This window comes from Polypterus senegalus, chromosome 10 (genome assembly GCF_016835505.1).
Source record: "Polypterus senegalus isolate Bchr_013 chromosome 10, ASM1683550v1, whole genome shotgun sequence".
Classification (NCBI taxonomy): domain Eukaryota; kingdom Metazoa; phylum Chordata; class Cladistia; order Polypteriformes; family Polypteridae; genus Polypterus; species Polypterus senegalus.
The window spans coordinates 154,099,913-154,122,095 of NC_053163.1; the positions used below are offsets into that span (position 1 = coordinate 154,099,913).

Sequence of the window (22,183 nt, forward strand, 5' to 3'; positions counted from 1 at the left end):
GTCCTTCAGGTGCCTTTTGGCAAACTCCAGGTGGGCTGCCATGTGCCTTTTACTAAGGAGTGGCTTCCATCTGGCCACTCTACCATACAGGCCTGATTGGTGGATTGCTGCAGAGACGGTTGTCCTTCTGGAAGGTTCTCCTCTCTTCACAGAGGACCTCTGGAGCTCTGACAGAGTGACCATCGGGTTCTTGGTCACCTCCTGACTAAGGCCCTTCTCCCCGATCGCTCAGTTTAGATGGCGGCCAGCTCTAGGAAGAGTCCTGGTGGTTTCGAACTTCTTCCACTTACGGATGATGGAGGCCACTGTGCTCATTGGGACCTTCAAAGCAGCAGAAATTTTTCTGTAACCTTCCCCAGATTTGTGCCTCGAGACAATCCTGTCTCTGAGATCTACAGACAATTCCTTTGACTTCATGCTTGGTTTGTGCTCTGACATGAACTGTCAACTGTGGGACCTTCTATAGACAGGTGTGTGCCTTTCCAAATCATGTCTAATTAACTGAATTTACCGCAGGTGGACTCCAATGAAGCTGCAGAAACATCTCAAGGATGATCAGGGGAAACAGGATGCACCTGAGCTCAGTTTGGATCTTCATGGCAAAGGCTGTGAATACTTATGTACATGTGCTTTCTCAATTTTTTTATTTTTAATAAATTTGCAAAAATCTCAAGTTTAATTGTTTTTACATTGTCATTATGGGATGTTGTGTGTAGAATTCTGAGGAAAAAAATGAATTTAATCCATTTTGGAATAAAGCTGTGACATAACAAAAAGTGGAAAAAGTGATGCGCTGTGAATACCTTCCAGATGCACTGTATGTCTCTTGTATACCATTTACTATGGTATTCATAAAAATGGGGCTAATGTTTGTGATGCGCCACCTGTTGGAATGACAAATGCCAGAGACAAATGTCTCTGCTATATGCCATTTGGTTATGGGATTTGTAAAAGCAGTGTTAATGTTTGTAATGCGCCATCTGTTGGAATAACAAATGCAATGCATTTTATTACAACACATTTTTTTATTGTGCCATCTGTTGGAATGATGGAGACATAGCAAACAGACAGACACACAGATACACACAGACACTTATCTTGTTATTAAGGTGGATAAATTTGTGTTTTCTGACTTGCCCACACTGTTATAATTAACTTAAGACAGAATTCTGTTATCTTGTAAGCCATGTTCCTTTTTTATTTTTTTAATCTCTCTTCCCATGAACTGACTAACAAGTTATCTGAAAGCATTTTAAAGTTACCATCTGTTGTCATCTTTTACATGGTTATGTAATTCTGAATAATCTTTTTTTCCTCTTTGTTTTGCACTCTCCAGGTTTTTTCCCCGGCAGTTCTCAAGGCTGTGATGCTTTTCTAAGGCATAAAATGACCCTGATTTCACCCTCCATTCTGAAGAAATACAGCATCCCCTTCGACAGGGTAAGTTTTTTTTTTTTTTGTTTTGTTTTTCTTTCCTCTGTGTGTGAAACTGAAATTGAGTGTCGCCCACATCCCACCCTGCTGTTCGTGACTGAAATGCATTTGAGCCGACTAAGCATCCATTGTGAAGTTAAGTAACCAAGTATATCCTGCGTGTAATGAACCTTAGACAGGACGATCTAAATGGACGCGACGAGTACTTTAACCCCAAGGGCAGAACGGCATCCCTGCAGACGGAAACACCTCTTGGTATTCACTAAGTGGTGACCACAAGGAAAATAAGATGACTTTGAAATCCTGGCTGTTTTTGCGATGTACTTGGTTTTAATGTATTGAACCACAGGTAATACTCAATTTTTCAAATGTACTTATTGGGAGTGCAAAGAAACCCTTGTAACCAGTTGGGGGTGCCATCGAGCCCCAAACCTCAGACCCAATAATGCTCCAACCCAGTCACAGGCTCAAATAATGGATTTTCGATCCTCCTAGCACCACATTATACAATAAAACACAGCAAATTAACATACAAAAAAACATCCTTCTGCCTTCAGTTACGTGTCGCCCAGTGTCCCCTGACTTCTCGAGTTAAGGCAGCAGGCTTCTTTTACGCTGGACCCGGAAAGCCTGTGGATAACTCGAATGACTTGTGGGGAGCAATTCCAGATTGTTTGGGAACCAGGGGCACAGCCTTCCCCCGTCAGTGCCCCCTTACAGCACCCAGGGACCCTGAGAGGGTTGCAGTTCCGGACTCCAGTTCCCATAAGGTACTACTGCCACCTAATGTATGTAGGATGGAACTACTGGCCTCTGGCTTCTGCTCATCCATCCCCTGGCACCTTTTATTTTGGTAGGAGGTCATGCCATCGTTCAGCCAGGATGCCTTTCTGTTGTCCATGGGATTCATAGCATCTAAATTTTATAATGTGCAGATCTGTTGTATGTGCTTTAAAACAACTTGTTGATAAATTCCTAGAATTCTTTAAAGTACACTTGAACACAGAAGTGGACATTAGCACAATGAGGTGATCTCTGTCAGCCTAATAATCTTTGGCCATGTCCACACTATTACATTTCAAAAATGATCTCCATCCACACTAGCGATTTTCATATTGTTTGCGAAAGCATGCCCACCCAAATTGAAATGACTGAAAACTTGAAACGGTAGGCATGGGACGTAACCTACAAAGCTGGACCTCAAGTTACATGAGACAAAGGGTACTGACAAAAGGAGACTGGAGCGAGGTCATCAGTGGAGTACCTCAGGGTACTGTTATTTTTTCTGATTTATATTAATGACGTTGATTTTTTTTTATATACTGTAGTTAATGAACTTTTGAAATTTGCAAATGATACTAAAGTTGGTGAAACAGCATAGCAGATGCTGAGAAGGCAGCAAAAAACAATTCAAAAAGACGTTGACAAGCTTCCAATCTCGGTGCAGTTTAACATTGAAAAGTACAAAGTTCTACTTAGACTTAGACTTGGTTCCTGCCATGCTGTTGAGCACATCGGGCACCGAGGTCCCTCCACTGCTGTCGGTCCCCTGCAAGTGCTTCAGCTTCTTCCCAAGGCATGTTGACTAGTTTGAGGTCATTAATGAAAGTTCGCTGCCAGGTATTGCAAGGTCATCGCCTTGCCCGTTTAGCCCCTTGGGGGAGCCTGGTGCATGTCTATTCGGGGTATACGAAGAATATGACTGGATAATCAGAGTCAACATTATGTGACTGTGACCTGGAGACTAGTTGATTCACCCCGCTGTAGACCTTCCTCACTAGTCACCCAATCGGTGAATCAAATGTTGAGGATCCAATCACAGGGAGCAATGCTGGCCGACATCATCCAAGTCTCATTTGTGTAGATTGTTGTCGGGACAATGATGGAGGTGTACAATTGTAGCTTCATCTTGAGGGAGATCGAGGTTGATGTCCAGATAGATTGGAGGTGACAGAACATGGCAAAGGCCTTTCCAATATGGTGGAAAATGTTGGTATTCTTGACAATGCTCACCCATGTGGATTGCAGATGGCTTTCAGGACGCATCCGATTGTAGCTTTCTCTTGAGGTAGATCGAGGCTAATGTTCAGATGGATTAGAGATGGCAGAACATTGCCCAGGCTACATGTTTGTTGACCTTGTGGCACTGACAGTGATACTCCCCTGGGCACCTGGGTCCCCGATCTTCATGAGCTTTAACATCTCTGCACTAATTTGCTAACCAATCCTATTTGCTTCACAGCAGAGCTTTGTAGTGGCGTCCTAGAGTCAGGCGTCATGCGAATTCTGAACAGAAGATGAGCGATACTGTCATACAGGAAGCAGCCGCTGCAAGGGATTTAGGGGTTAATGTTGACACATTTTCATCATCTGAGCAATGTGTAGAAACAATTAAAAAGGCAAATAAAATAGTAGGCTATTGTATAAAAACTGTTCAATATAAGTCAAGGGACTTTATGCTCAAGCTGTATAATGCACTAGTAAGACCACATCTGGAGTCCTGTGTGGAGTTCTGGTCCCCCCGGTACTAGAAAGACACAGCAGTACTTGAAGGTGCGCAGAGAATAGCAACTAAGTGCATCATGGGACTTAAGGACATGTCATACTGGCTCTGTGAATTAAACCTGTTTAGTCAGAGCAGAGGAGACTGCGTTGGAACCTTATCCAGATCTTCAAAAGGCTGAAAGCCATTATTAAAATCGATAGAGCAGAATTCTGTCAACTTAACTGTGAATCACATACTCGAGGACACCAGTGGAAATTAAGTGCAGTGCATTTAGGACTGAAGCCAAGGAAGGACTTCTTTACTCAACGAATTGTGGGAATCCGAAACATGGAGTTGAAGCGGAAACCTGGAGAAACTTTAAGAAGGATCTGGATGGGTTATTAGAACAGCTTAGTTATTAGCTAAACTAACTGGGCTTGCCGGACTGCATGATCTCCTCTTGTTTCCAGTTGTTCTTATATAGACTTCATATCTGCTCTTTACTTTGGTTATTTTCAAAACATACATTTCTCCTTTTTATTTTCATTTTTCATGTTCATGGTGTAGTGGTGGCACTGCTGCCTCGCTGTAAGGAGGCCAAGTTTCACATTCTTGATGCTCCCTGCATGGAGGTTTGCATGTTCTCCCCATGTCGGTGTAGGTTTCCTCCCGCAGACCAAAGACATGCAGGGTAGGTCGATTCAGGTTGCTAATTTGGCCTCGGTGAGTGTTTGTGTGTAAGTGTGTTCACCCTGTTAGTGGACTGGCATCCAGTCCAGGGGTTGTTCCTGCCTTGCATCTGATGCTTACTGGGATAGTCTCTCATCTCCCTGCAGTCCTGTTCAGGATGAGCGGGTTGGAAAAACGGCTGCTTGGATTGCACATTTGACACATTTGCTAGAATATTTAAGATGATTTTTGAAGAATATGTTTTGGCTTAACTTAAGGGGGTCCCTAGACTCCTGCTCGAGAAGGCTCCTGACTCTATAAATTCGTAATTTTCTCAGTGGTGGCGAGATGCCAAGATCCATAACAAGAAACTGGGCTCCTGTTATTAATTCCCTGGGACTGCAGGTGCTGTTGGGCTTTCACTAAATGTCTTATTGTAATTAAAATATTATATTAACTTGTCCAGGGAACATTCATCCAAAAAATCCACAGGAACTTCCAGATGGTTAATTGCAAATTTAATGCAGGTAGCGGTGGTCTTTTTAGTTATTTTACATTTTTAGAGCGAAGGTTTTCTGTTGACTTCCCATTTGTGTGGTTCACTAGTGACGTCCTTACTTATATTAAAATCATTCCTAACAATGAGCTGATTTATAAACTGAGGAGGCAGGTGATGCTGTCACCATATTGGCAGACAGCAATCAGATTGTCCCATCACACTCGAGTCCTCTGTACTTGTGCCTCTTGTGCTTATTAAACATAGGACGCAGGGGAACGCATTTCCACCTCACAGCACCCAGTTACTGGTTTGGTACCACCCAGCCGTGCCTGATTTATCAGTCTGAGACGTCCTTTAATTCAATATACTTTTGCGCACGCTTTACTAGATAAGATGGCAACCAGGCAGTTCTCTTGTTAGCAATCAGTCTCTGGTATTTGTAGTTGTCCGTGATCCACAATCCTAAATCAGCCTGAGAGAAGTTTGCGTGATGTGCGGTTAACAGGCACCTCTTCTTCATGAAAAGGGTCATGGGAATGAATCTGGAACTGCCAAGTCACATAATTGAAGAAGCAGAAACAACTTTCAGAAGGTACATGGCCAGGGATATCGGGACCACTTGGCTATTAGCTAACCCACCACAGTGATCTCCTCTCATTTGCCAGATGTTCTGTGTTGTTAGGGCTGGTTTCCGTCCTTGCATCTTTATCTGCTGGGTTATGTTCTCTCACCCACCCTGACCAGAGCAAAACAGGTTTACAAATTGGAATTAAGTTCAAGTATTTCCATACTGATTTGAATTTAATAATCTGTGCCGCCGTCTTAACCGACTTGTTTTTGAACCCCACTGTGCAAATAAAAATTAAAGGAAAAGAGAATCGCTCACTGATTCTAGTGTGGCCAGTGGATTCAAAAAAGCATTTCACTCTCCTTCACCTTCTGCAGTCTTTATTGTGTTATAATTTTAATTTGAAATGGATGCATTTGCTATTTTTAAGGAGGTCTGAAGACCCTCTGCCACTTGTACCTGCAGTTCAGCCGCGTTTCCTTACTGTTTAACTCTTTGCAGTTTTTGAGATTCAGACCCAACTGGGTCTCGACCCAATGGCGTGTAATTACTGAGATGGAAAGATCTCAGCTGAGCGGCACCTTAAAATAAAAAGCGCCAGCCTGTAATAATTACTTATGTACCGATTTCTATGTTAAAATGCTGAAGGGGTCGTGGAGTTTTGGGGAGAACGATGGATGGCGGAGGGGGTGTCATGGTGGCGAGCAGCTTTTGTGTTAAACGTAGAGTGTGGAATTAAAAGATTTCCATTCTTCTAGCTGGAGAGTAATTGTCAGGCAATTCAGGCGGCTGCATTTCCAGCTTCACAGTGCAACTCCCTGCAGACAAAAGAAGGCAATAACTGGCTTTGCCCAACACCACCGGGCTCCATTTAGGCAGCGGCGAGCATGCAGGCTCAGGTTATTAGTGTGCTGTCACTTTGACAAAGCAGTTGGAATAAACTTGAACAACAGGGGGGTTAAAAAAAAAAATAAAAAGAATTATCTGCATAAGAATGAAGGCGATTCACAGACTAAATCACGGGGGCCGTCTAAAGTTACCCATCTTGTGGAAGGTTTGGTCATAAAACTGCTTCGTTTTGAACAGAAGAAATTTTACAAAGACGTAGAAACCATTCAGCTACTTCGAGCTCCTAACGGCAGGCTGCCACACAATATCATCTCCATGTTTTTTAAAGGTCAGGAGGACACCTGCTTCAGCTCCACGACTCGATAGTTTAATCCATTTACAACAACAACAACATTTATTTCTATTTCATACAAATGATGGAGCTCAAAGTGCTTTACATAATGAAGAAAAAGAAAAAAGACAAAATAAATAAGAATTAAAATTAGGGAACACTAATTAACATAGAATAAAACTAAGGTCTGATGGCCAGGGAGGACAGAAAAAACAAAAGTACAAAAACTCCAGGTGAGTGGAGAAAAAAAAAAATCTGCAGGGGTTCTGAGGCCACGAGACCACCCAGCCCCCTCTAGGCATTCAACCTAACATAAATGACCTCAATCAGTCCTCATGGTATTCAGGGTTTACATGGAAGAACTTGATGATGACAATCATGTGGACTTCTGGCGTTTAATCCATCAATGTAGGGACATCACGGTGCCCTGATCAGGTGGTGGTGGCGCAGATCGCCACCACAGAAAACCGGAAAAGAAAGAACAGAAGAGAAAGTAGGGGATAGTACAGATTACAGGGCCACCGGGAATGGTAATGATAATTCAATGCGTATACAGAGTATCGGGATTAAACTAAAATGAAGCTATGAGAAAAGCCATATTAAAGTAATGAGTTTTTAGCAGTTTTTTTTTTTTAAGTGCTCCACTGTAACAGCAGAAGGCCGCCTGCCTCACCACTTCTTTTAAGTTTAGCTCTTGGAATTCTATGCAGACCCTCATTTGAAGATCTAAGGTTACGATTTGGAGTGTAAGGTGAGAGGCATTCTGAGATATAAGATGGAGCAGATTATTGAAGGCTTTGTAAACCATCAGCAATATTTTAAAGTCCATTCTGAATGACACAGGTAACCAGTGTAGTGACATCAAAACTGGAGCGAATTTCTTTTTCTAGTTAAGATCCCAGCAGCTGCATTCTGCACTCGTTGGAGTTGATTGATGTCTTTTTTGGGTGGTTTACTTTAGTTTATTTTCGTATAGAGATCATCGCCAAGGGCTGAAATGAAGTAAAATACAACTTCAGGCTTCATAAATTACGGATTATGAAAAGTACCTGTGACCACTAGATGGCATTGCAGCCCCGCAAACACAACCTCGCAGACATAGCCCCGGGTTCAAAATACAAATATTTATTGAACAGACTACCTTTGACAGGTTTCTCTCTCTTAACACAGCACAACATTTTCGAATAAACAATGTACAGTAGCAATTAAAAGGGCAAGTAAAATGTTAGGTTATATCATAAAAAGTGTTGTATTTAGATAGATAGATACTTTATTAATCCCAAGGGGAAATTCACAAAATTCCAGCAGCAGCATACTGATAATAACAATATTAAATTAAAGAGTGATAACAATGCAGGTATAACCGATAATAACTTTGTATAATGTTAACGTTTACCCCCCGGGTGTAATTGAAGAGTCGCATAGTGTGGGGGGTCTCCTCAGTCTGTCAGTGGAGCAGGACGGTGACAGCAGTCTGTCTCTGAAGCTGCTCCTCTGTCTGGAGATTATCCTGTTCAGTGGATTCTCCATGATTGACAGGAGTCTGCTCAGCGCCCGTCGCTCTGCCACGGATGTCAAACTGTCCAGCTCAGTGCCTACAATAGAGCCTTAATTTGGGGGAGGTAATGCGCTAGTAAGACTATATAATATATATATTATCTGAAGTCCTGTATGCAGTTCTGGTCACCACAGTACAAGAAAGACATAACAGCACTTGAAGCTGTGCAGAAGAGAGCAACCTAGTGCATCATGGGACTTAAGGACATGTCCTAGTGTGACAGGTTCAGACAATTAAACCTGTTCAGTCTGAGCAAAGGAGACTATGTAGGGACCTAATCGAGGTCATTAAAATCCTGAAAGGCATTGATAAAGGAGATCCAGCAACGTACTCGGAAGACATCAGTGGACATTAAGGGACTGAAGCCAGAAAGCACTTTTTTATGAAAAGAGGTGAGGGACTCTGAAACAAACTACTGAGACATGGAGTTGAAGCAGAAACCTTGAGAACGTTTAAAAAGTGTCAGGGTGAGATGTTGGGACAGCTTAGCTAAACAGATAGGCTTGATGGGCTGAAGGGTCTCCTCTCATTTGTTAAATTTCTTAGCTTCTTTTGTGTAATTCCTTCTCTTCTCTCTGTTCTTTCCTCAACTCCTTTTCAGCAAGTGTTTTCCACCTCCTCTCTTGACACGAACTGAGCAAGGCAGAGCTGCTTCACTTATACGAGACCCAAAAGAACTTCCTGTACCAGGGTATTGTCCACAGGAAGTACCCCTGGGTCAGGCAGAATCCTCACAAAAGTATGGCGCATAAGTCTCTACAGCACCAACTGTGTGGGACTACAGTTCCCAGCATGCCTGGTGGGTGTCCATACAGGTACCATAGTCCAGGATTGCTGCTGTCTAGGGTCTTGGAGTAGCGAATAGTTCACATAAGTTATCTCCCCCAGTTGTTCCAGAATGCTGCCTTCCTGGCTGGGTAAAGATCCTTAACTGAGAACTTCTGGAATGCCCACAGCCGTGCTGCAGTGTTGACACCTTCTGTCAGCCTCCTGGTTGAAGGATGGAATGCCTTGACTTACTTCTTGACCAATTACTGACTTGATCTCCCTGCCATTTCTGGCTGTCCTGTACAAACCTTAATAAAAGTGTTGCTGTGTCTCTCTCATTTCAAAAGATGATGCATCACAAATATTTGTTGGAACAAAATGCATTGCATTTGTCATTCCAGCAGATGGCGCATCACAAACATTAACACTCGTTTACAAATTCCATACCCAATGACTTGTGACAGACACACGTGTATTGCATTTGTCATTCCAACAGGTGACTCTTCCCAAACATTAACACTGCTTTTATAAATCCCTTCCCTAATGATGTATGCCAGAGACATATGCATTGCTTGGCACACTGTAAACATTGACACTGAAGTCTACATTGATTACTTACAAGTCAACCTCTCTTAGATGCTAGTGAATGGACATAAAATACAGAGTAGTTAAAAATACACAGTAAACAAGGCAGGTGCAAACAGGATGTGAAAGGATCCTAACAGTACACTGATGAGCCAAGACATTAGACGCTTTCCCACTGCAGGAACTTTGTTTTCTGGAACCAATGAGTTTCTCTATGATGCAGGCCCTGGGCCACTTGTGGTTTCTAGCCATTTTCACCTTTCACCTTTATGCAAAATACATGCTGTGCAAAGATGAATGATGTGGTGCAAAGGGAGGTGCATTCGGGAGTTCATGGGTGACCCCTCCCTTAGTAGTGTATGGTGCAGTACATGAGGGACACCAGGGAGGCGGCAACATGCATCCTGATCGAGCGTTCATGGGGTGGGGGACCAACTGCACCTTATTGCTTTGAACTGATCACAAATTATCAGGGGAGATTATTGCTTCAATGCGGCGCATGACGCAGCACAGCAGGGAGACGGCTATGAAGAGTGATGAGGTGCCAAGTGTGGCGTGTTTGGAAGTTCACGGGGAAGATTATTGCACTGGTGCTGTGTGTAGAGCAACGCACCAGGGAGACGGCTATGAGGAGAGATGTGTTGCAAAGTGCTGCACATTAACTAATTCACGGGGAGACCAACCAATCACAACGTCATGGGGAAAATATTGTTTTGATGCTGCGCGCCAGGGAGACGGCTATGAAGGGTGATGCGTTGCCAAGCGCTGTGTGTTAACGAGTTCACGGGGAGAATATTGTTTCGATGTGGTGCATGGTGCGGCACACCTGAAAGGTGGCTATGATGAGTGACGCGGTGCAAAGTGCGGCTCTCCATCTTCACTGATAGCTCTCCAAAGTCAAAAACTTAACAGATTCGAATGATGGCACCAGTACTTTTGGTCAACCAGTGCCCCATGCCCCACCCACATATGTTGCTGGTTGAAATTAAAGTAGCTACTCTCTGGAGTAGGAGCTAAAAAAAAGTACCAGAAACTTCCAACCAGGAACTATGAATGACCCGAGTTCCTTAGTTTTAAAAAAGTTCCAGTGGTGAGTAAGCCTGACATGCTGTGTGCCAGCATGGACAAGATGTCTGGCACCAGGATGCTTGTAGCAGATCCTCATAACTCCTGTAAATTGACAGCTGGAGCCATCATGCTTTGGACTTTTCTGTCCAGCATATCCCACAGTTTGAGATATGGGGGATAAATAAATAAATATAATAAAAGCAAACCACCACCATAAACACACATACGAACTTCTACAGCTATAACTACCTTCTAGCTGCTGTCAATAGCAGGCTTGTAGGCGGCAGTGAGATGAGGTCAGACCAGCTCGGATGGTGCCATAGGTTTATATTTATTTAAAATCATTAATAACGACAGTTTATATTTCAGTGTGCATTCATTTCATGTTATTTGGGCTTCAATGAAATAAATCCATGAAGAAATAATCAAATATGTGCATAAAGAAATAAGCAAGAAGGAGCAGATTTCACAAAATGTTTAATTATTTATGTTCACATGTTACTGTGTTTTTATTTATTTATTGCCGCTTTTCACAATACATTTATTTATTTGTTTAGTTTTGTCCATAATATTTCTTGGAGCACAATAAACAGGATTCCTACCATCTCAGTAAATGATAGTGTCTGATCTCTCTGCGGACTGATCCTGTCTGATCCCGTCAGTGTCATGCGGTCTAATCCAGTCTGATCCCATGGCCATTGTTAACACCGCACTCTAAGGGCAGGTGGCGTACACAACATGCAGCTTCCCTTCCCGGGACTAAGACCTTGATGGGTTCTTGAAAAAGACCCCCACCTTTTACAATTTGGATGAATTCTTCCCTGCCGCAACTATGTGAAACTGAAGTTTTTGCCATTTTCGTACCTCTAGGTGGGGGCAGACATAGGCAATTTGTGTGCAGAAATTTAAAAAGCAACTCTTGGTTCTGCCTGGAGGAAATCAGTCAAAGCGCAAGAGATGAGAAGAACTCAAAGGTCATGAACAGGATGAGAAGAAAGCCAAGTAGAAATGCCAAAGCCCAACACACGAACCAGACACTTTGCCAAAAAGCACATGGTGCTGATTCAAAGTGAGCGTCTTTAACAAAGTGAGGATCAGGAGATGAAACGTTAACTGGCAACGAACCAAAGTCAAAACCAAAAGTCAAGCCGATCTGTCATCAAATTTTAATTGTTAACCAAGATTGGAGGTTCTTGATAAGAAGAGCAAAGTTCTGAAGCCAGGAATCCACCAAAAGACTCACCTGCTGACACAGAGATTTATCCTCAAACTTGGATGAGAAATGGCCACTGGTGCTGACCTTTTAACCTGTTGTCTTGTGTGACCACTGGTGGGCGTACCAGCACCCCAAACCGCAGACACAGTAACTACACAAGGACATTCCCAGGTTGTAATAATTCTAGGAAACGGTACCTTGTTGTACACAATTTAGTCCTTTTCTTTTCTCTTCTCCTCTCCTTCAGTCTTCCCAGTTGAGTGTTATCCAGCTCCTCTCTTGACTCAGACTCCCTTAACCGAGTAAAGGGCTGTCTTTTAACTCTGGACCCCGGGGTACTTCCAGCGCTTAATCTACTGCCTCCAGGAAGGGTTTGGCAGATTTACAGTGTTCCTTTTATTTTTACTATCTACACCCAGGTTCTCTCCCAGGTTCAACTCCCATGCTGCCATACAGGCGTCCATAATGGATGTCGCCAGTTGTGATGCTAACACACAGGGGACCCTCTGCTCATAGTAGGTAGTCACCCAATGTGGTGTCCATCCTGGCTGTCGCTCAGCAGCTGTTAAGACGCCAGCCCCACCATAGCCGCTGTAATGTTTTTCTACATCCTGGAACACAAAGGAGATATCGTCATTCCCTCAGTAACAATGCCTCTTGGCCAGGCAAGAGAGTGGGGTCCACAACAGCTGGGATGCCAGTCCGTCCCTCAGACTTCATGAAGTCAGATGCCATAACCCAAAGGAAACAGGGAGTCTCATCTTCATGGTAGGAATTAGACCAGTTAGATTCGTAACCTTGGAAAAAAATCCCAAAATGCATTTAAGAATGTACCTTTTAATACACAGACACTCATAATATATTTTAAACGACCCAATTCATGACATTGTCACGCCATAAAGTTAATAAATTCCAAAGTTTTCAAGACATCTCATGCACAACAGTGTGATTTCTAGAATCCTTATGTTCGACAACCTCTAAACAGATGTATGCTTTAATAAAGTCAGTTGAGGGGAACCCACGAATGATGAATAAAAATTGTGTCAGCACTCTTTGCACCCTCGTAACCAAGTTACCGAAGCTACTCTATAACATTTCAATAAGTATTTACCGCTCTGATGCTGATCGTTCTAATCATAAAATAGGTCATTACGATAGCGATTGATGAGACAAATTAATAATTCATTGCAGAATTGCGGTATTTAAGTGTTCCTCTAGAGTGCTGCCTCTTTCTCTTGCAAAATTTGGCTCAAAATGTAATCATCGTCATCTCATAACAGGCTTAAGTTTTGAGTTTGATTGTTTTCGTGTCCAGTTGTTTTATCTTTAGGCCGTCCTCAAGAAACTGTGACACACAGACAGACACACACCTATCATCGAAAAATCAGTGTTTTTTTTATCAGGGGACCGTAAAACATCGAGATCTGTTGTAAACCGGTAATCGAAATTTTTGACAAATCTAAAGCTTTTGCTCCTCCCCCATACACGATCGGTAATGGTGCAGGAGGGTGCAAAGCAAAAATTGCTGACTACAACACACACTAAAGTCCCCACTTCCTAAAGAGGTTTTTTTGGATAACTAAATGGCGCCAACAAAGGTTCTGTTTCTGAATCTAAAAATCTGAAAGCCATGAGTCATGTGATATTATGTCTTTCATAGCATCTGCCGCTATTATTACACTACTATTGCGCACATAACTGGGTTAAGGTGATTAACCCGATTAAAGGCAGATCCCTGACTTCTTCATTAATCTGCATTTGCTCACTTTCTGCAATTCCCCTTAGCCAAAACGCTCTGTTGTCATGCTGGGTCATCTTAACATATGGGCATACTGGGCACTGGCTTCCAGGATGTTTCTGATGCCTATGTATGTTTCTATTTTGCTGCTAGTAGTGCACTACTTTACCCTGGGGGCCTATGGTGCTGATAAGACAGCCCTGAATCGTCATAAAACTGCACAAAAAAAGAGTTCAACCTCATCATTGGCCACCATGAATCAGGTAATAAGCATAACGCCTGTGATAATAATCTTATGTTTTATAAACCTGTTTAGTCAAACTAACTCTTTATGTTACTGGATTGCATGCAGCAAATCTCTTTTGTGTTTGGCTGTGCAATTAAGACCTTTAAAAGACCGCCATATTGGTATGTGTGCTTCTTGAATTACTCCCAGTGCTACCATAATAATAATAATACGGGTGTTTTTACTTTGATAAGATATGCATTTGGTTGCTCGTTACTTTACAAACTAATCAGTCTGCGTGCGTAATGTGTGTCACTTTTACCGTGTCACCTTACTGCTCTTGAGACCGTGTTATCGAGTTTAGCACCTTACGTTCAGCTCCTCAACACAAATTTAGAAATTTCTGAAATATTGAGACTGGTTATTTCAGCCAGGAGCAGGAATTAAGCGATCGCCCGGACATTTACCACCTGATATTTATTCTGTGAACACGCTTCTCCCCATGGCTGCAGATAGCGCATGCGAAGCGAATACACGCGCAGGCTTTTAGAGTGCAGATGCCACTATTCCCCATCATTCTCCAGAGTTGCATACTTTATCTTCTGTGACGCTGTCTTTGTCCAATGAGCAGGGTGTCTCCGCTTGCCTTCTTGAACCCTTTCCGGGGCTTGTAAAGTGTAATGTGAATGTTCCAGGGGGTGCGTGGATGGCAGAGCTCATCAGCGTACCTGTGTGACAGTTTACAGTCGATCACCTATCCAGCACCGACTGTCTTCAAGTCAGGTATGCTGGCTACAACAGTACAGTTTGCATCTATGAGCACCTGGGTGTTGATACGGCAATAATACTTGGCAATTGACGTATTCATACTCATCCACACATGGGACTGTAATCTTTATGTGTGAGCTGATTTTGCATGAATACAGCTTGCTTTACCATGACCTCACATGGAGCAGTGGGCCAAATGTATAATCTGAGTATTGCCTCTTGTGTTGTAAGGGCATTCAGAGTTTGGTGCATGGTTGTAACATACCCAAGTTATCACTATTGCAGAGCAAGATTTTCCCAATGGCCAAAAAAGTGTAACGTTACCAATACCTTAACTTCGGCCGGCAGCACATGGCTTCTCAGTATAGTTGGAACGATCACATGATGTACAAGTTTTGTTAAAAATATTTTTCAAAACAATATCTTTTTATGAACTAAGTACTGTCCGGTGTGTCCAAAACATTCTGCCTTTCCCAGGATGAGCATGGCAATTGCCATCTTCTGGCAACAACTTGCGAGTTCGGAGAGCTCAGAAGCTTTCCTATTTACCTTGACTATCATTGTCCCACACCAAAGATTTATTATGAAAGTAGAAGCTGTAGGCATCAGAGGTAACCTACAAAACTGGGCCTCTGCTTGGTTAACTGGCAGGAGACCAAGGGTACAGATAAGAAGAGAATGGACGGAGGTCACCTGTGGTGTTTCTCAGGGGCCTGACCTTGGGCTGTTACCTTATCTGATTTACATTAATGAAATTGATTCTGGTGTAATTAATAAACTTGTGAAATTCAGAGATGTCACTAAAATTGGAAGGATGGCAAACATTGAGGAGGCAGCAAAAATGAATTCAGAATTGCCTGAATAAACTTTGGAACTGGACGATTTCCTGCACAATGCAGTTTAAATTAGAAAAGTCCTACAGGTGGACAAAAGGTACATCTAAATACAAGATGGGAGACACTGAGCTACACGAAGCAACCTATGAAAAGGATTGAGGGGTTTTATGTTGACACAACATTTTCATCAATTGAGCAATGCACAGAAGCGATTTAGAAAGGCAAATAAAATGTTAGGTTATATCATAAAATTGTTGAATGTTATTCAAAAGACGTTATGCTCAGACTATAGAATGCACTAGTAAGACCACGTCAGGGGTCCTGTGTGCAGTTCTGGTCATGACGGTACAAGAAAGACATAACAGCACTTGAAGCCGTGCAGGGGAGAGCAGCCAAGTGCATCGTGGGACTTAAGGATATGTCTTAGTGTGACAGACGAGATTTAAACCTGTTCAGTCTGAGCAGAGGAGAGCACCCAAGTGCATCATGGGACTTAAGGACATGTCCTCCTGTGACACACTCAGAGAATTAAACCTGTTCATTCTAAGCTGAGGGGACCACGGGCTTAATTTTGAGTCACATACTCGAGGACATCAGTGGAAATTAAGAGGAAGAGCATTTAAAACTGAATCCAGGAAGCACTTCTTTTACGCAAAGAACAAACTACCGAGACATGGAGTTAAATCAGAAACTTTGTGAACCTTTAAGAAGAATTTGGCTGAGTTGCTGGGACAGCTTAACTGTTAGCCAAACAAGTGTGCTTGATGGACTGAATGGTCTCCTCTCGTTGTTCAATTTTCCTACGTATGTCTTTTATGTAAGCCAAGTCATTTTCTGACCCACTTAATCCAGACCAGGGTCACTGTTGGGGGATAGCTAGAGCCAGTCCCAGCCAGAATAGGGCACAAGGCAGGAACAAACCCAGGACTGGGTGCAAATCCATCTTGAGGGCGAACTTCCACACCAAAACCACATTAGGGCCGATTTAGCATTGCTAATTCACCTAACCTGTGTTAGGACAATGGGATGGGACAGAGCACCCGGCGGAAACCCACACAAATACTGCGAGAACAGGCAAACCCCATGCAGGGAAGACCTGGGACACGGACGCTGGTCTTGAGGAAACCACTCCTAACTATGGATTAAAAACACTATTTTTCAAAAGTAGGATCAAATTTTCAACCATTTTCCGACTCTCATGATACCTGATAAATCCAGGCACAGATCGAACTTTCATTTTTTTTTTAAGCCTTTTACCTTTTTTCCAGATTTGTGAGCAGGCAGGATCACAATATAGTGAAAAGAATCTGAAGAGGAGATGCCACGAGGACACCACAGACACCTAACCCATAAAATCCCCATCATTCAGTACTTCTCCCCAGCTCACCTTTAACTGTTGTCTTTGCATAGGCTGGATGCCTCCTTCTGTGTGAATCTGCATTTCCGACTTGAATCTGGCAGGCTAAACGCCGTCTTATTTTCGGTTCAGTTAGATACAAAGTGACATCGACTCCATCAGATGCGCATATTGTGTTAAGGTCACAACCTGCAAAACTCGGTGCCGGCGTGGATGCCACAACAGTGTATTGTTTCATCTTTCCTTTCCAGAATGCTTATTTAAAAATCAATGAGCCCTTCTGTCTCGCCAGATGGGTGCTTTCAAGCACCTGAACAAATTTTTTGCACTCATGAAATTTTGATGACTTTGCAGTTTGACCCGAAGAAAAGAAAAAAGAAAAAAAAAAAAAGGCGAGATTTCCCCTGTCAGGCCTTTAAAGCTCTACAATGCATTTGTGTGAATGGTAACCCTTTCACGCCCAGCATGAAGCTGGACTTTTCACAGCAGGTTTTTCAATCCTCATTTCTTGTTTTTTTCCCCCATTATTTTTAGAAGGAGGTGTAGGGATGTATGGAGGCCATTCCTTATTAAATCAAAGCCACTTAAAAAGTTAAGGAGTTTTAAAGGGTTACAGAATGTGAGGTGGTTTGGGATGATGAGGTGGAGAAGTGGGGGGAGAATGTAAAAAAAAAACATATATATATACAGGTGCCGGTCATAAAATTAGAATATCATGACAAAGTTGATTTATTTCAGTAATTCCATTCAAAAAATGAAACTTGTATATTAGATTCATTAATTACACACAGACTGATGTATTTCAAATGTTTATTTCTTTTAAATTTGATGATTATAACTGACAACTAATGAAAGTCCCAAATTCAGTATCTCAGAAAATTAGAATATCAATTAAGACCAATGCAAAAAAAGAATTTTTAGAAATGTTGGCCAACTGAAAGGTATGAACATGAAAAGTATGAGCATGTACAGCACTCAATATTTAGTTGGGGCTCCTTTGGCCTGGATTACTGCAGCAATGCGGTGTGGCATGGAGTCGATCAGTCTGTGGCACTGCTCAGGTGTTATGAGAGCCCATGTGGCCTTCAGCTCTTCTGAATTGTTGGGTCTGGCGTATTGCATCTTCCTCTTCACAATAGCCCATAGATTTTCTATGGGGTTAAGGTCAGGCGAGTTTGCTGGCCAATCAAGAACAGGGATACCATGGTCCTTAAACCAGGTACTGGTAGTTTTGGCACTGTGTGCAGGTGCCAGGTCCTGTTGGAAAATGAAATCTGCATCTCCATAAAGTTCGTCAGCAGCAGGAAGCATGAAGTGCTCTAAAACTTCCTGGTAGATGGCTATGTTGACCTTGGATCTCAGAAAACACAATGGACCAACACCAGCAGATGACATGGCACCCCAAACCATCACTGACTGTGGAAACTTTACAGTGGACCTCAAGCAACGTGGATTCTGTGCCTCTCCTCTCTTCCTCCAGACTTTGGGACCTTGATTTCCAAAGGACATGCAAAATTTACTTTCATCGGAGAACATAACTTTGGACCACACAGCAGCAGTCCAGGCGAGACACTTCTGACGTGGTCTCTTGTTCAAGAGGGGCTTGACACAAGGAATGCGACGGCTGAAACCCATGTCTTGCATACATCTGTGCCTGGTGGTTCTTGAAGCACGGACTCCAGCTGCAGTCCACTCTTTGTGGATCTCCCCCACAGTTTTCAATGGGTTTTGTTTCACAATCATCTCCAGGGTACAAGCGGTTATCCCCATTGCTCGTACACTTTTTTCTACAAGTCAGCAGTCTTCCTCATGATTGTGTAGCCTACAGAACTCGACTGAGAGACCATTTAAAGGCTTTTGCAGGTGTTTTGAGTTAATTAGCTGATTAGAGTGTGGCACCAGGTGTCTTCAATATTCAACCTTCTCACAATATTCTAATTTTCCGAGATACTAAATTTGGGACTTTCATTAGTTATCAGTTATAATCATCAAAATTAAAAGAAATAAACATTTGAAATACATCAGTCTGTGTGTAATGAATGAATCTAATATACAAGTTTCACTTTTTGAATGGAATTACTGAAATAAATCAACTTTGTTATGATATTCTAATTTTATGACCGGCACCTGTATATGTATTTTATATATATATATATATATATATATATATATATATATATATATATATATATATATATATATATATATATATATATATAGGGTCTGCAGTGGGTTGGCACCCTGCCCGGGATTGGCTCCTGCCTTTTGCCCTGTGTTGGCTGGGATTGGCTCTAGCAGACCCCCGTGACCCTGTGTTCGGATTCAGCGGGTTGGAAAATGGATGGATGGATGGATATATATATATATATATATATATATAGGGTGGTCTAGATCTAATTATGCCATTTTTATCACGCTATAACTTATTAACTTTATTACATAGAAAATCACCTGAAAAATCCCGGACCATCAAGAAGTGTGCGAACTGACGACATGAAGAATCGCCTTCGCACCGAACTGGAATCGTCCCCACATAAATCAAAGTCATCCAGATGATCTGGATCTGCATAATTAAATGTGGACCACCCTTTATGTGTGTGTGTATGTATATGTATATGTATATGTATATGTATATGTATATGTATATGTATATGTATATGTATATGTATATGACAGGGATTGAGCTGCATGGTGGAAACGTGAAAGAGTGCTCTGATTGTTGCCGGCAGTGTCAGTCATCCGAGGGGGGCCGCGGTAGTAGAAGTTGAGCCTCAGATGGCTTCATTGTGCAGATACAAACACGCTGTTTGGAGAAATTCGTCCCAGCTCCCTGCATTGTTGCTTTGGAGCTTCTAAGTAAAGAGCTTCTGTTCTCCCTCATATAAAGTGAGTTGTGATGGTCAAGAAGAAGAAGGGTCAATAAACAAAAATAGTTTTGGGGTGCCAATTTGGCTCTCCCCTTTTAGTAACTTTTCTTTTAAATAACAATAATACACAGTGGTGTGAAAAATATACCAAACCACGTAGCAAAGTGTTCTTGATCGTCAGGCTTCTGCCACTGATGCACGTTCTCATAAGGAGTTCCTCTCTCCAGATCATCTCCTTGGTCAAAGATGCCTCCATTCAGGTGACCATCCTTTTTAAGGCCCCGGGCAAGAGGCGGACTCTGTTGCCCTTACTGGACATTTTCTCCAGGCTGTGAAGAAAAAAATGACAAGACTATAAGTGACATCACCCCCTAACAGCCCTGGCTGGTACTACATACCTGGGAAGAGCTTGCATGGTGATCCTCAGACTTGCATGCATTACTTTGTTTTGTTTTATTTGGAAACACCACCTTGAAATGCAGCATGGTCCTGATGCATTAAATTGCACTGTGGAGTGTTGTGTGCCACAAGTCCACCAGATTAGAAATGAGGTGGATAACCAATCCCTTCAACATACTGTACCATCCCACCGCTTTTCTACCACACTTGACTATGCATTATGAAAGAACAATCCAGCAGTCTCTGACTCCCTGGTTCACTCAAGCATGTTATGGACTAGGAGTCCAAAGCACTACTAGAGGGGGATATCTCTGTCAATCCCCAGCAACAGTAATAAGGGCAAGCATCAAATATTTCTAAAATAAAAGACTTATTCTTCACAGTGAGTATCCCATAATCACTCTGAAGCTCTGTGGAGCACAAAGGCAAAATGGAATTGCCAAAAACATGAAGGCAATCCAAATGAAACAAGATTCTAAAGGCCAAGCTCTCAATTTACCAGAAAATCTTATGTCCCTGCCCTCAGCTATGGTCTTGCGCTTTTGGGTAGTGACTGAAACATCTAGATCATGGATACAAGAGGAAGAAATGAGCTTCCTTCATAAGATGTCTGGTCTCAGCCTTCGAGAGAGGGAGAGGGTGAGGAGCACAGACATTTGATAGGAGCGGTTAAGTTGATTGGATCAATAGAGCCACTGCTCCTCCTCACTAAAATGAGCCAGTTGAAGTGGTCCAGGAATCTAATTGGGATGCCTCGTGGACACTTCCCTGAGGAGCTGTTAGGAATGTGTCTAACTGGAAAGTGGCATCGGGGCCGACCCAGTTCATACTGAACAGATTGTATGTCTCATCTGACCTTGGAACGCCATGGTATCCCCCCTGGAGGAGTTGGTGGAGGTGTGGGGAAAAGGGACATCTGGGCATCTTTGCTTAGACTGATCCCCCCATTGCCTGGAATTGGATAAGCAGCAGGAAATAGATGGATGGATGGAATAGTAACAAAAGTGTCATAATAATGAATAGTACATGGCAAGTAATAGGAGGGTAAATCAAAAAGTAATGTCTTTTTGAAAACTACATGATAACTACAATGGATAGAAGCTGACACAGTATAACACATTTTGCAGTGGCTTATGGGTAGTTTGAATATGTACAGCACAAGGCTCTGCCATTAGTCTAGTTGAAGCCAAGGTTAAATGAACATGGACGCTCTGCTGCGGGATTGCACCATGTTGAACAATGTGCTGTAGTGAGATTTCTTTGAGCAGAGGTAGTGCAACCAGCTGAAATTCACTGAATGATGTTGGGTCAGTATGGAAGTGAAAACCACATGACTCAATGAAATATTTATGAATGGGTAGAAAGGTGTAAAGCAGGAAAAACAAATGTAACCAACAGAGATGGTTAACCATCAACATTGGGCACAAAAGCCCACACTGACATGATGAACGCCTTCATCATAGAAGACCGACGGATTGTGTTGTTCACTGTTGCTGCACATTTGGATATCAGCTATAGATATGCACCATGACTTGGGGTACCATGAAGTTTGCTCGAGATGGGTACACAAGCAGCTTACGGATTTACACAAGCAACAGTGCATTGCGCCCCAATTCCTGAAACGTTATGAAGAAGGTCCAACTGTTTCAGTCTTGGATTGTCACCGGAGATGAGACATGGGTCCACCATTGTGAGTCAGAAATTAAGAAACAAAACATGCAGTGGAATCCTCCATCTTCTCTATTAAAAGAAGAATTTAAACAACAGCTCTACTCCAAGAAAATCATAAGGACCTTCTTTTGGGACATGAAAAGTCACATACTCTGCTGTACTTAGAGAGAAACTGAAACCTGCAATTCGTAGCAGTCACAAACAGTCTTGCTGCTCCATGAAACCGCATGAATCCCATGTAGAGGCAGCAACAGTGGAGGTAATGCAACAGCTGAACGTCTTGAATGTCTC

General features: G+C 42.5%; 1 protein-coding gene across 4 annotated transcripts in view; it reads left to right on the plus strand.

Annotated features, from left to right (window-relative positions):
• The window catches only part of kdm4b (lysine (K)-specific demethylase 4B), a 325,841-nt gene that overhangs the window by 166,041 nt on the left and 137,617 nt on the right, over positions 1–22,183 (plus strand). For all 4 annotated transcript variants that reach the window (XM_039767103.1, XM_039767104.1, XM_039767105.1 and 1 more), the window contains exon 7: positions 1,337–1,440. In XM_039767103.1, coding sequence (XP_039623037.1) covers positions 1,337–1,440 — 104 coding nt within the window. The remainder of the gene's footprint in view (positions 1–1,336; positions 1,441–22,183) is intronic.